This window comes from Athene noctua, chromosome 6 (assembly GCF_965140245.1).
Source record: "Athene noctua chromosome 6, bAthNoc1.hap1.1, whole genome shotgun sequence".
NCBI lineage: Eukaryota > Metazoa > Chordata > Aves > Strigiformes > Strigidae > Athene > Athene noctua.
In genome coordinates, this window is record NC_134042.1 from 11,830,102 (window position 1) to 11,844,297 (window position 14,196).

Below are 14,196 nucleotides of genomic sequence, written 5' to 3' on the forward strand. Positions count from 1 at the left end.
TCCAAAGCTACTGGTAGTACAGAGCTGCTGAGATAAGCAAGATCCATGGAGCTTGTGGATAATTTTACCCACAGAGGAAGGTTTTACTTCCTTATTTTATTACAGCAAACATGCCATGTGTCAATTCTTTTGTAGAGTGGGCAGAGTTCTCTCCTTATGAGGTGGCCATACCAAAATACGGAGCCTCCATTCGTTCAGAATATTTTGACAGTGAGTTCTTCATGGGAAGGAGAGTGAAGAAGCTGCCAGAATCTCGGATCTGCTATCTGGAAGGTGACCTAGCAGCACACTATAATTAATCATAACATGGTAGAAAGCATGGTACTAGCGAGTCACAGATCTGTGTATAACAATCCTTGCCAGCAGGTCTCCTCTAGGTCTTGATTCAATGGGCTTTTTACCCCTTTTGTACACTTCTGCTCTTCGTAAAGCTTCTTTCCTCCTGTCCTCCCATTTAACCTGGGCGGATCTGGGAAAGTTACAGCATGGTTCCCCTTCCATTTTCTGAACAACACAAGAAGGTGGGAAAGGCAAGTTGATGAAGCAATAAGCCTTTCTTCCCTGACCAGTCATCAACTCTTCAACTTCATCAGCTATATTCCTAGACAATGCATTGCTGGAGTAGAATTGGAGGGAGCTGAAAATAAAATATAAATCATGTAGAACAATCCACAAAGGTGAGAACCACCTGAGCTTTGTGGGTTGAGAATGGTGTCAGTAATCTTCCCTGACCATAAGGATAAAGGAAGTCCTTTTAACCTCCAACAACTGCTTTGACTGGCTGTTCTACCTCTCAAGGCGAAGAAAAGGGGAAAAGCAGCTAGTCAGAGGAATCCATCTGCCCCAGGAAGATTTTAAACCCTTGTCAGAATTTTAGCTTTTGATACCAAAACCAAGGGTCCAATGGAGACAAAAATCGTATTTCTCTCACTGTGAAGTCTGCTAGAGATTCAATTAGTGAGTACCTGGCATGGGGCTTAATGACAAAGGATAGTTATTTTTTTTCCAAAAGCAGACTCACATATGGAGGCAATTCTATTTCGATCCTGGACCAGTTGAACTCACAGAAACAAAACATGCCTGAAAGGAAAAAATGGGTCTTAGAACAATTTAAAGAGTATATCCATTTAAGGGAGGGCCTTATGCTTACATGGCTTCACCGTGCTTTCAAAGCCTGCTTTCTCTCCCAAGTACACCGTAAACACGCTAAAACACTGTTGGGGTGACCAATACCTCTTACTTTGTTACTCTGTACTATACAGTGAATGGTCTGTGTGTAGTTCCCTCTTGGGAAAGAGCACTGAAGTACTGACACCATTATGTTTGAACTCTTTGAGACTTACTGCATAAGCTGTTCATGACAGGGTCAGTTCGTGTGGGCCAGTAGTATACAGCATGGATACCTGTAATAGGCAGTAGTTAACGTGTGGTGGTGCAGTGTTTTTCTCATGTGGTTTGACTTGCAGGTCTTTGGACAAACATCTTTACTAGGAATTTGCTCGATGGCTTGTACTGGTCCTCAAATTCAAATGAATTCTGGGAACGATGGGCCCAAGATATGGTAGATATAGGTAAGTTTCAAAACCAGAATTTGTTTTTGACCAGACAGTGCTCCCTGTTCAGGAGAGGATAAAGAAAGATGTATTATTGCTACTGTTTGTGAATAATCTCTCACATGTCCTCCCTGAACTGCTGCACTTTGTGTTGCCTCACTGTGGATCTTCCAGCATGATTTTCACCTATTTCAGAATGATCACTACGTGATTATTTTATTTTATTTTATTTTTATTTTATTTTATTTTTATTTTATTTTATACTCAGGCAAAATTCATGCTAGTTACAAATGTTTTTCATTTAAAACTTGCTCATGGTCTGTTAAATGACTCCTCCCATGACTGCAAAGGAGAAGGATGGCGTTTACTTGCAGCAAAAGTACAAAGCCAGTGTGTCATTTGAACGAGTAGAAGACAAAAGCTGTGCTTGCTTTAAACAAAACCAAATATCTCTTTGTTTAAATGGGATTGGTCATGTACATATGTTTTCAAGCAGACTGCAAGAAACAGGGAGAGGAGGGACCCACAGGAAGACAGCAAGGGCAGCTAGTCAGTAAAGGTGCCTGGCAGAACAGATTGCTGATGTTTTTTCTCACAGCTTCTTCTCTATTTCAGAAAAACATTCACCTGAGGAGGATGTCACTACCATCGAGCCTCCATCTTGTTTGTCAGGGAAATTGTATGAAATGTTTCAGGACATTATGACCAAGCGTCCACTACTGGGAAAGTCTCATAACTTCCTGAGAGGCTTAGAATTTCATAAGGATTATAGCCATCAGAAAAAATTTATTGAATGGAAAGGTAACTGCAACAAAGAGTTAGCTGCAGTGTGCAGGTAACATCTCAGATTTATTTTTTTTTTTTTTTAGACTTTGGAAATCTCACATTTAGAGATACTTTCTCAGAGTTTGGAAATCTGCTGAGATGGAACTATGTTTATGGTGTCTGTTTCTTTAGGGTAACAGATTAAAATGAACAAGTCCACAGGCCACTCTTTCACCTCCTGAAGATATCTGTAATTTGTGTCAAGGCATGCTCTTCTACAGGAAGTTTGTCACTCTGCATAGGTACAAGTAATCAAAAGATTCAGAAAGGGTAGAATCTTTTGAGGTCAAGAAAGAAGGGTAACACCGGAAGCATAAAATAGCAGGTTATTATGTGGATCAGATGAAGGAAAGGACTGGCTGCATGCATGTGGTTGCCCGTATGTGTGGTATTTCTGCCTGATGATTTATCCAACCAGACAGCTCTCTTTAACCCTTCAGGAACAGAAATACCAAGATCCAACAACAGAAAGTTAGCCACTGTGTATATTAAACAAACAGAATGTGTAGGCTTGATGTATAAATTGAACAACATTTTTCCATGGCCTGTGCTCTGCAAGCAGGCAAAGTAAACAGTCAAAATAGTTAAGCTCAAAATCTACAAAACAATCTGTAAAATGATAGCAAGATGATGGAACTGAGGCTTTGTGCATCACAAACCTTTCTGTAATCCCAGGGTCCTCATTTATTCCATGAGCAGGTAGCAGTGTGGGAGGTTAATCTGACTTCATCAAGAAAATACGTGTTCTCTGAGTCCTTCTCTTTGGCAACTTGTGTTTTTGCTCCCTTGTTTCATGCAAGTTACAACAATTTTTGTCCCTGGCTAGCTGCCATTGCTACATGGTTTGCTGACAATGGCAAGAGATGGTGAAGCTATTTTGTGGATTAAGGCCGAGCCCACAGTGTGCTAAGTGCTTTCAAAATGTTCAGTAAGCAAAAGTCTGTGTCCTTAAAGAGTCTGCTCTAAAAAAAAAGTGAGAGAAGGAGAAAACAAGTAGCATAAGAAGGGTGGGTGAGAGAAGGAGCGAGCAAGTATCTTAAGAAGGTGGATGAAGGATAAAATTGTCAGTCAGTAAACGTTAAAAAGATTTTTTTCCTTACATTTGCTGACTAGCAGTTTTGTAAAGGCAAATGGGTAGAAACAGATTTCAAGGAGGATTTGGAGGAAGAGAGCATAGGATACTAAAGACTACCTCAGGGTAGATATTCTACAAATAAAGTAAAATAAGTGGAAAGCATGAAGTCAGGAGTGGGAAAAGGGAGACTGAAAGTCTGGAGTGGGAAAAGCTAGCAAATTTTGTATCCTCTTCTGGCTGCCTGCATGAGAGCAAGCAAAACCAAGGTATGGCTCCATCTCTAGGAGCAAGAGGAGATGCCAGTTCTGTGAGCAGAAATTATAGTCTCATGGTAGGTGAAGTGTCCAAAATATAGCTGTGTTTTAAAGGCTTTGTGCAGATCAGGTTATCTGACGCATTCAAACAAGACTTTAAGTGTCAGTGAAAAGCCTGGTTTTCAATGTGAGAAATTTGAGAACTTGCAGTCTGAAGTTAGTGTAATGCATCTACAGTAGCATCCATGCTTTTAAGGGAATTCCCGAGGCAGGACTTCTTTAAAGTCCCTTTTTGGGTGTGGGATGGAAGAAGACTCTCCCAAAGAAATGCCTACTTCTAATTCACATACCCAGCCATGAGTAAATGCTGCACACTTCCATCTCTGTGATAAGAAAATGGGGGCAATGGAATTTCAACTGAAAATATTCGCCAGGCCAAGTAAAACTAAAAAGTATGCTCTGTTTTTTCTGTGAGGGACTGCAAGCAAATGTCTCTCATGACAGCAGAATCTATGAATTCCCAGCAGCCATGAATACTAAAATAAGCAAATAATTTTGTAAAGACCTGACAGTGAGGGAATGGAAAAAATATGAGTTATTACTTCAAGCTGCTGTCAAACATTCCAGGCTATGGAACAAGCTAGAGTTATTCTGCATGGTTTAAATCAACACTACAGAATGAGGCCAAGGAGGCAGAGAGATCAGAAGTTAAATGCTGGAACTTACCTGCACGATTTCTGTGATCAACAGTTTCTTAAAATACCTAAGCACAAATGATTTAAGGCTCAAGGGTTCTGCTCTGGGCTTTGCTACCTCATTTTGGAAACTTGAGGAACACTCTTAAACCACTATTTTGATATTTAAAACCATGGCAAAATATTTCTTATTCTGTGGGACTGGAAATGGTACCAGGGGAACAATAGTGGACTTGCTGTCTACAGGGCAGGCTGGTGGGGTTGCTAGCAGAGAAATAAGAGTTATCTATCAGAAACTGGCATTAGATCTCAACTTGACAGTTGGTATAATCCCCTTTTGGCTCCTTTGTGAAGTTTAATTAATTGAAGCAATATTTTATGCTGTGTGCATGATGTGGCATTTTTTTGCTGCATGGCTAAGATAATTTATATGGAGATCACTGAAAGCAGGTTGAAGTCAGGAGAGGAGTCTAATCCTGAGAATGCAAAAATCAAAAAAAGAGCAATGCAAAAATGCAGTGATGTACTGCATTTGTTCCATTTGTTTCTACAGTGTGAAATTGGGTTGGGTTTTTTTGCATTTTTCCCAGTTCTTAGGGGAAAAAAATAAATCATCTAAAGTCTGTATTCTGTGAAAAATCACTCCCCAGAGCAGTGTGTGTCTTGCCTGTCCTCTGCCTGGCTGCCTCACAGCCTGCCTTTGTGAGGGTGCCTAGGGGAGTGTGGTAACAGGCCAGAGGTGCTCAGACGTGCAGTTCGGAGGGTGGGCTCCCGAGGCCACGTCTGTGGGCTCGTGTCACGGAGGGAGGGGAGCCTGGTCTGCGGGGCAACCGAGGGGCTGCCCTTAAATGTAGCACAGACAGAATTACTGACTCCTTCTTTCCTACCAATGCACCACTAACTACATTCAAAATGTTTTTCAGACACTGTGCTGGACTCTTTCCCTAACAATCTGACACCGCTGCAGAAGTATCTTTGCCTGATAGATGTTGGCTATTTCATCAACACCAGCGGTTCAGCACTTTTCAAACCAGAGAGGAATGTAGATGTTATTATCTCACTCGATTATGGTTTGGGGAATGTGTTCAAGGTGAGAAGATTAACAATGCTCTGCTCCTTGCAGCCCTGGTAAAACTCTTGTGTTATTAAAACTTTTAAGTGTCTAAATCTTGATTATATACTCAAAAACCAGTCGCCATATCTTGGAGGAGGGAAAGAAAATTCCTTCAAGACTAGAACCATAGAAACTGTTAGGATCTTCTCTGTAGTGGATTGCAGCATACACTTCCTAGGATCCTCAGGGAGCTGCAGTAACAAACGATTGCTGGAGACATGACCTTGATCTTTCCTGGTCTGTCCTCATGACAAATTGTAAGTGTGGCTTTTGGTCATTCCCTGTAGCTGTAAGAAACATTATAGGGTGATAAGAAGCATCTTCTGACTTGAGGTGGGTGGTGGCAGAAAGTAGGGCTATACTGGGGCTACTTTGGACTACACATTCATTGCAGAGTAATTCTAGGGACTGAATTAAGTCGCCATTGTATTGCTATGATACCTCAGTAAACCTGATTCTTGTCTTACTGTTAGCTTTAAAGCAATGACATTCTGTGTCCACAGCAATTAGAGATGACATACAAATATTGCAAGATACAAAATATCCCATTCCCCAAAGTGGAGCTAAGTAAAGAAGAAGAGAAGAACCCAAAGGAATGTTATGTGTTTTTGGATGCAGAGGACCCCAGAGCCCCCATAGTAATCCATTTCCCCCTGGTGAATGACACCTTTAAGGAATTCAAGGAGCCTGGTAAGTTCAGTCAACAAAACTATACTTTCTAGTTGAGTTTGGGCCATTTGTCTTTCCACAGCACAGATCTTAGTTGTCCTCTCTAGCAAGAATTTTAAGCAAGGGCACAGCCTTCTTGTGAGTGAGATCATCCTGTCTCCTACCCATCATGGTCACACACATATATTTGCCTCTTCTGCTGGGCACTGGTTGCTTCTCCCATACTCTCAAGCCTTTGTGCAAACCACCATCTAGATGGAGAAAATTAGCAAGTCTCTCCAGCAATAATCAGAATGATGTTTGTGGTCCAAGAGTCAGAGCAGAAGGAACGGGCACATGGCTGCTAACAGCTGGGTCAAGTAATTCTGTTGAGAACATGTTCAGAAAAATAAATAGTAGGAGGTGGATGGGATGCAGTGTTTAGTTGGCATAAGGGTAAGAAGCATAAAAGTTCCTGATTGTCCTACCTTGGTACAAGTATTGTGGGAGGTGACTTCTTTTACTAAAAGACAGTGAATAGAAAGGGCTGCCAGAAAATCTGTTAGTCTGTGGTGTACACAAGGGAAAGCCTGTATTAGCTCACAGAGAAGGGCTTTGTCCTTTACTTGCTAAAGAGCTCTGCATGTGAGTTTGGCAGCCCTGTGCACATGATTAACAGACAGCAAGCCCCTAACTTTTCCAGGTAACACAGCTCAAATCCTTGCTCCCTTTCTCCACGGAATTCAAAGACAGACATGGCTTTGCTGTGGGGACATACACAGTTGGGTTGGTTCTGCAGGCCCTGGGCAGTGGGGTCTGACCCTCAGGTGTTGTCTATGAATGCAGGCATGAAGCAGCAAAGGCCATGTTAGAACAAGAGACCCTCAGTATAGACTAGGTTTTTCCAACAGCTTGTGGGATACTCCGCAAAAATCAGACAGGTGGTATGTTGTTGGTGCCTCTGCTGTTTGACTTCCTTGACCTGAGAACCTCCTCTGTGTTGGAGCTCTTACAGCAACAAACCCTGAAATATCTCACACACCACTTTTTGAGTTATCAGGCCATGGGGAACTTCTGCTCTCCCTCACTACTTCTCAGCACAGCAAACAGAGCATTCACTCTCTCCTTCCAGCTTTACCCAAAATTAACTTGTGGTGCTGGGACTGCAGCAAAATGGATGCCTCTGAGGGAACATTTGGGGAAGGTTATGAACAGCAGGAAAACAGGTTAAGTAAAGCTTCTTTTCTGCTATGATGTTCACCAATGCTCAGAGAATATGTTCAGTAAGAGTCGCACCAATGAAATCACATTTTGAAACTCTATGGATGAACAGAGGAATAGCCACTAGAGGGAACGAGGCTTCTTAGGTGGAGGCTGGAGATGGTCCAAATGGCAATGTGTGGTGAGGTACGGCCATTGAGCAGTGGCTAGCACGTAAAACAGATTAGTGTTTTAGAGTCTCTCTCTCAATGAAAGATTGATGAGATTATGCAGAACAAAGCAGCTGCTGCAGCTTCTCAGTGCTCCAGGCCCAAATTCGTGAGCTGTGGTGCTCACCTGCATGTCTCTGAGCAGCTGGTGATTCATCAATCAAGCTGACAGCCAGCAACTGATGTGGGTGGTTGGGGGAGGAGGGACCTTGGCAACCTGCTTGAGTGGATTTCAAGTTTAACAGTGGAGCTTTTCATTTCTAGATGGCTGAGAGACACCTTGTGGAATGTAGGTACTTATTTTTCTTGCTTTTAACGATGTAAATTCTAGGAAAGAGAATCAGCTTGTGAAGTACCCACTTACAATGCAACTGCAGACTGTGCTTTTGTGGGCTTGAGGCAGATGCATCTGTATCTGGATGTGGATAGCACAGATAATACAGCTCTCTGAATATTGGGAGGCTCACTGAAGCAAAACTTGGACAATTTTAATTCAGCCACTTCTAGTGACAGCCTGTGCCCAGCACCCTGAGGTCACACTGCCCAGAAACCACTAGGTTTGACTAAAACTCTCAAGCAAAATTCATGTGTCACTTTCATGTGGTTCTAGTAGACATCATAAGGAATATCTCAGCAGTCTGTGGCCCTACTGCTGGTCATTTCACAATACATTTGTGGTTTAGGCATATTTGGTTCAGACTGTAAGGAAATAGGTAAAAAATGGAGAAAAAATGTAACTAAACATTTTATAGAGTCATAAATGTGAGGCTGCTGTAGACCCTGGTGGAGGTAAGTAGGGTGTCCTTTAAAGCAAAAAGATTGACCTAACAGGGAGGGTGGATGTTGGCAACTCCAAGAGGTTGGGTTAGCCTGAGGCTGAGCTGAAGGAGCTGAAGGATGAGAGGCTGATGCGGGGTGCTCTGTTCCCTCTGCACTTCCACACTCTGCAACAGGCAATCCTGCGTGGTTATCATCACAAGGCCGCCTTGTACATACGAGGTTGCCCACTCGCTCTAGCTGGCAGCTATGCTCTCGTCACTGTTAATCGAGGTTTGATCGTGGATTTTGGAAGTTGTTCCAGGTGTGTGTCTTATCTGAGAGTCAGACTTACAGGGTCTGGGAAAGGATGTGGACCCAGGGGCACGCTGCTCAGGAATGACTGTCTGCACGGGCAGGATGAGGGGAAGGTAATGATTCCTGCCAGCCCTGCTGAGGGATTTCCAGCTCTGAGCTTCAGCAGGAGGGGGAAGCAGGAGTGACTGGGAAATCTGACCAGGAATGGCTCTTCCAAGCTGGGGATGTGTGCAGTCTTTCCTGGATTCTGCTAAGTAGATCAGTCCCCTCCAACAGCACATGTTTTGTGCTCCAGATTCAGTTCACTGTGATGGCTTTTGTCTTTCTCTGCAGGGGTAAAGCGCTGTCTCTCAGAGATGGAAGAAGGCAAAGTAAACCTGGACAACACCTGCTCACCCTATTACCTCATTAGGCTAATCTACTCCTCTGAAAATTTTGACAAACTCGTGAACCTGAGCAAATACAACATCCTCAATAACAAAGACCTGCTCCTCCAGGCAATCCAGAGTGCCGTAGAACGGAGGAGAAGTGTCAGGACTGGGAATTTCCCCAGCCACTCTAGAGCTGGATACCCCTAGGCTGGATTTTTGCACTGTTCCCCACTGAAGGCTACAATAGTCACATTGCAACACATTACAGTCACGTTATAACATGTCACAGTCACATTACAACACATCACAGTGTTAATTATTTGCAGGAAACTGAGGAAACCTGTACATTTCTCATCTTGCCTTGTTCAAGTTCCTAGCTTTCAAAAGGGTTTATTTAATCTCCTTCCCCTAAGTTTTCAGACCACAAGAGCCTCACACTGTGGTCTTCTTAAGAAATTAGGGTCCTGGTTAGCAGAGACCCTCCAGGATCTCCCTGCTGTTATAGAATATGGTGGTGGTCATAGTGATAGTTCTTTGTACACACCTGTCCCCTCAATCCTGAGCCCATTGTCGGTGTCTTTTCAATGCTTTGTTACAAACCAAGTCCTGGCCATTTGCATTCAGTAATGTCCAGATTTTCAGACAGGCTGAGCAACTAGAATTTGCACTGAATTGGTGGGCTCAGCTTTGAAGTCGGGCCAAAGAGTCATGTATATCTGTGAACAACGGCCAAACTGCAACGTGGACAACTGCATTCTGTCTGGCCGATTCCCCTTGCTGATTTAGAAATTATTCCTTTTTTCCATTCCCCTGCAAGAGTTTGGCACAGAAACACTGCTCCAGACTGCCATGAGGGGGGCAGTTACATTTCAAGGAGAGAGGATATCAGCTGCAGAGCACAAGTACGGTTCTTCTGAGCATTGGCTGGAGGAAAAATTCTGCATAAATTAATAATATTGATTTATACGGGTAATGCCTTTATGCATTAAAATGTCAAGAGACTGAAACAAGTTTTTGATACCAGAAACTCAAGGGGAATAATTACCATAGACTCAGGTACATTTAATTTAATAATCATGACCAAGACATCAGCTGGTGCTCCTTACATGTGTAAACTGAATGTAGGATAACGTAACTCACTAACAGAGTGCATAGCCATTGTATTTTCACACCCATAAGATTTTTTCCGTTTACAGTCTTCTGTCCCTGACATCATAGGCAAGGTATTTTTAATAGGTGCTATGCTAAAATAGATCACAAATTAAAAAAAAAAAAACCTGAACCCAAGGAAATTCTTTGTCACACCTTCTTGCTGGAAGAAAATATTTGGAAAAATCTCACCTGGTTTTCATTTGCTTTGGAGTGCAGTGAGAGACTTTGCTTTGAACTAGGAGCTTAGAACATCTTTATAGCCCTCCACCATATTAACAAGATGGTGGGGAAGGATGCTGACAAACACAAAACAGAGCTCCACACAAGTCAGAGAAGTTTTCAGACTTCCTAGCACTGAAGGATTTGGACTGGCTTCTGGCTTGTTTAATCCAAACACAGCATATTCATCGGGCTCTCCGAGGAAAATCTTACACATTTCTTCTGTGTCGGACATTTACTTGATACCTAGAATTCATTTTACCTGAAATTCAGAATTAGACAGAAAAAGAGAAACAAGACTCTGCCTTTTTTGTATATGCAGACAGTATTCAAACTCAGAGGGAAAGCACTTAACAAAAGCCTTCATTGCCTGAACCCTGCGTCCACTAAATGCTTCTGCTGCTGCCAGCAATGGCAATGCATGAGCCTCAGCAACATTCCTTGTCCAATGCTTATTTACTGAGCTAAGGCATACCATGAAAACCTGAGGAGTCTTAACAGCTGGAATGCAACTGTACAACTAAATTCAGACCATGAGATGACAAGAACTAACCAGATACCGGCTGCAAGAAAAAATATAGCGAGCCATGCTGAGTTGAGAAGTGAGATGGCAGCAGGGGGCTCTCTCAGAAGAGAGACTCCCACCAGCAGGATCTGTTACCTTGGCGCAGGAGAGCAGCAGGTCCTGGCGCAGTATGCCATGGTGCAGGTGGATGCACGTGCAAGCACACGTGGCTGTGTGCAGGCACATGCACACGTTGTGCACTGTTTTCCTCCTCCTCTGGCTGGTCCTATAAAGAAACCTCTTCCTATAACCTGCTTGCACAGAACAAAAACTGATTCCAGCATGACTGTGAAGAGGCTGCATGCTCCTACATCCTGTGGCCTGGTGCACCTTGATTCACCCGGGCTCCAGCGCTTGGCCCCACAGCCAGTCTGTGTTTGACCCCTGCTCGCCTCGGCCGGGCAGTGGGAGCAGGGAGGACGGACAAGGAGTGATGCCATTGTGCTGCCTCTCTCCATGGCCTCACTGCGCTGGGGCACGTGGGGCATCAAATTATGCTCACGTCTTCCAGCATTATGCTATTACACAGGAGGTACAAAAGGCTGAGCTGGAGGAAGGTGCTGGGGGCTGAACAGCTCACGGGGAGTCCCAAAAATAGCAGCCAATAGCGGGTTTTCTGGTGCAGTCGTTAAAGAACTCAGCTCAGTCAGGAACGCTGGTGTTCTCCACAACAGCCTGGGATTTTTTTTTGACACAAACCCAATATCTAGCTGAAGCTGGAGGACTTGGCCTTCAGGAGCAGATATTCAGGGTGACCTCTGCTGAAATACAGCAGATTTGTCAGGAAGAAGACCACCAATGATGTTATGTAATTGCATTTTATTTACATATTGTCCATATTGTAAATAGGAACACTGTTTTACCTCATCTACCTAATTTAAACGTTCTGCTGCTGCAATAAGTTATCCCTGTTTTGTTCATGGACTGCAGTGAGTTGATCCATAACCCCTGTGACCCTTGGCAGCACAAAGTGAGTGAGGCAGCTCAGCCACGCTGAGAAAATTGTGTGTGTCTCTCTCTCTAACTAAATGCTCCACAGATTGATAACTGGGGCGTTTGGTGCATTCATAGTGCTGCTAATGCAAAACAGAAATGCCCACTAAAATGTGAAAGAGCCAAAAACCCCATGGGGTTTTTGGATAACCCACAGTCAGTGGAGGATAACTTTTCCGAGGGATTGTTAAACCCTGTTACAGAGTGAAGGAGGTAGCTGTGGGTTGGGAAGGTGGCGTGACTCTCATTTTACCATGAGAACTGTCATCCACAGTTGTGTCAACACTTACAGTAGGGCCAGGGACTGCTGTTTAATCTTTCAGGCCAGAGGCACAGACACGTATGTGCCCCTTGATTTCCTTGGTGCCCCATGTAGTACCCCTGAGCCTTAAACAATAATGTTTTTTTTAAAATGCATTTTAGAGTCTGAAATTATCTGAGGTCTGTATCATTGCCCATCAGAGTGGGATGTTTTTTTTTTGTTGTTTGTTTGTTTTGGTCAGGTTTTTTGGTTTTATAGTATGACATTGAGGGAGTATGTTGCTGGCCTGGTGGTGTGGCAGGAGGACATCCATGAGGACAATGGCTACTGGAGGACTCTGCAGTATGGAGGGGCCCCCACCTGGCACAGTCCTATCCGTGCAGCTTGTTGGCAAGTGGTGGCTGGCACATGCTGCCCCCCAAAGCACACCTTGGCTCTGTTTCAGAGCATGATAATTTGCACAGCCCCAAACCCACAAAACTACAGTGCATAGCTTGCAGTGACGTATGGCTCATCAGTGACCTGCGCTCAAGTCTGCTCCTTGGCCCTTGTTTCCTTTAGTGTGCACATGGAGTCTAAGGAAATGCTGTGTGTTTGTTCCCCAAAGGTCATGTGTTTGTTCCTTGTCCCCAGCCCTGCCTGGCCTTGTGCCACAGGCTGTCAAATGGCTGTTTGGGCAGAGTGCATGAAAAGCAAAGCAGGCACTGAGAGGTGAAAGCTGTCTCTGCGACTTACCATAAAGAGGTGTGTGTGTGTGAAAAGGCACGTGGCATGCTTGTAAACAAGGCCTTACTGTTCTGGTGTTATGTTTGCTTAACCACCAAAGATGAATGCATGTGTGCAAGAACCTCATTCAAAATGCACCCCAGATCACCGCTCTGAGATGAACATTTTGGTGGAAACCCCCCACAAATACAGAGCTTGCTATCTGCTGCCAAACACAAAGGAAACAAAAGTTTGTTCTTATAACTCTTAGCTACTCTTCAGAAAAATTGCTTGCTGTGTCTTTTAACTATTTAATAATATATTAAAAATAAAATATTGCAAAGGAGCACCAGACCCATGAAAGTCTTTATGCGCTTAAACACAAGACTACATTTTCATCTGTTGTATTAGCACTACTTATTATGCTAGATGCCTGTTGAGCATTTTGTAGGGCATTTACTGGTTTCAAGATTGGGTGGAAAAATCGGAGAGAAGATATTTTGGTTTACGAAGGCCTTGAAAGCCTGAAAAAAAAAAAAGGAACAGAATCTACCTCCTCTAGTAAAACCCTCAGTGAAATGGCACAAGGCTACCCTGAGGAAGGCAGCTGTACTGAGCCACAGCCAAGGCACAGCTTTATTTTGCCTCTTGGTGATTTGTTGTATACACAAGTCTGCCTTTTACTGAACTTTACTGTTATCAATTAAACAGTGAGTTAGAACACCCAAGTTTAAAAAGAAAGGTGAGGCGGTGGGTTTGGGTTTGTTTTGGTTTTTTTTTTTTTGGTAAATGCAATTAAAAATGATCAACAATAAAGGAAAACACACCAGTTTCCCATTACTTTTGTTTGCTGTATTTTTGCGGCAGACAGCGGCTCCAGCAGAGGTACAGCAGATGGGGGAGCTGGACTAGCCAAAAAAAATATAATGATTAGATCACCTTGTTGGATGCGAATGACTGACCTGAATCGGTCTGAACACAAATTTAAATTCTAGATGTTGCATGTACCCATAAAGTATTTACAAAAACTTGGTGTTATGCACTCTCTTTCCCTCCCACTGTAAAATTAGTCAATGCAGAGGAGAAGTCTGCAAGCAAAGAGCAAGAGTCATGTTTCAGACTGGCTAAAAAAGGACCAAGGCTGAAGTCCTTGTCAGAGGAGTTAAGGACTTGAAGCTTTAGCTTCCTCCTCTCAGAGAAGAGCCCCCAGCTACTACACTGACCTGGGTGAAGAAAATGCCATTTCTCCTCAGGTTCATGC

The 14,196-nt window shown here is 43.4% G+C and overlaps 1 protein-coding gene across 1 annotated transcript in view; it reads left to right on the plus strand.

Annotated features, from left to right (window-relative positions):
* LOC141962048 (cytosolic phospholipase A2 beta-like) overlaps positions 1–9,757 on the plus strand; it is a 28,958-nt gene extending 19,201 nt beyond the window's left edge. Inside the window, exons 16-21 of the mRNA XM_074909573.1 lie at positions 136–273; positions 1,467–1,571; positions 2,169–2,354; positions 5,326–5,492; positions 6,020–6,206; positions 9,002–9,757. Of these exons, the coding sequence (XP_074765674.1) occupies positions 136–273; positions 1,467–1,571; positions 2,169–2,354; positions 5,326–5,492; positions 6,020–6,206; positions 9,002–9,246 (1,028 nt within the window). The 3' untranslated portion in view covers positions 9,247–9,757. The remainder of the gene's footprint in view (positions 1–135; positions 274–1,466; positions 1,572–2,168; positions 2,355–5,325; positions 5,493–6,019; positions 6,207–9,001) is intronic.
* Positions 9,758–14,196: the final 4,439 nt, after the last annotated feature.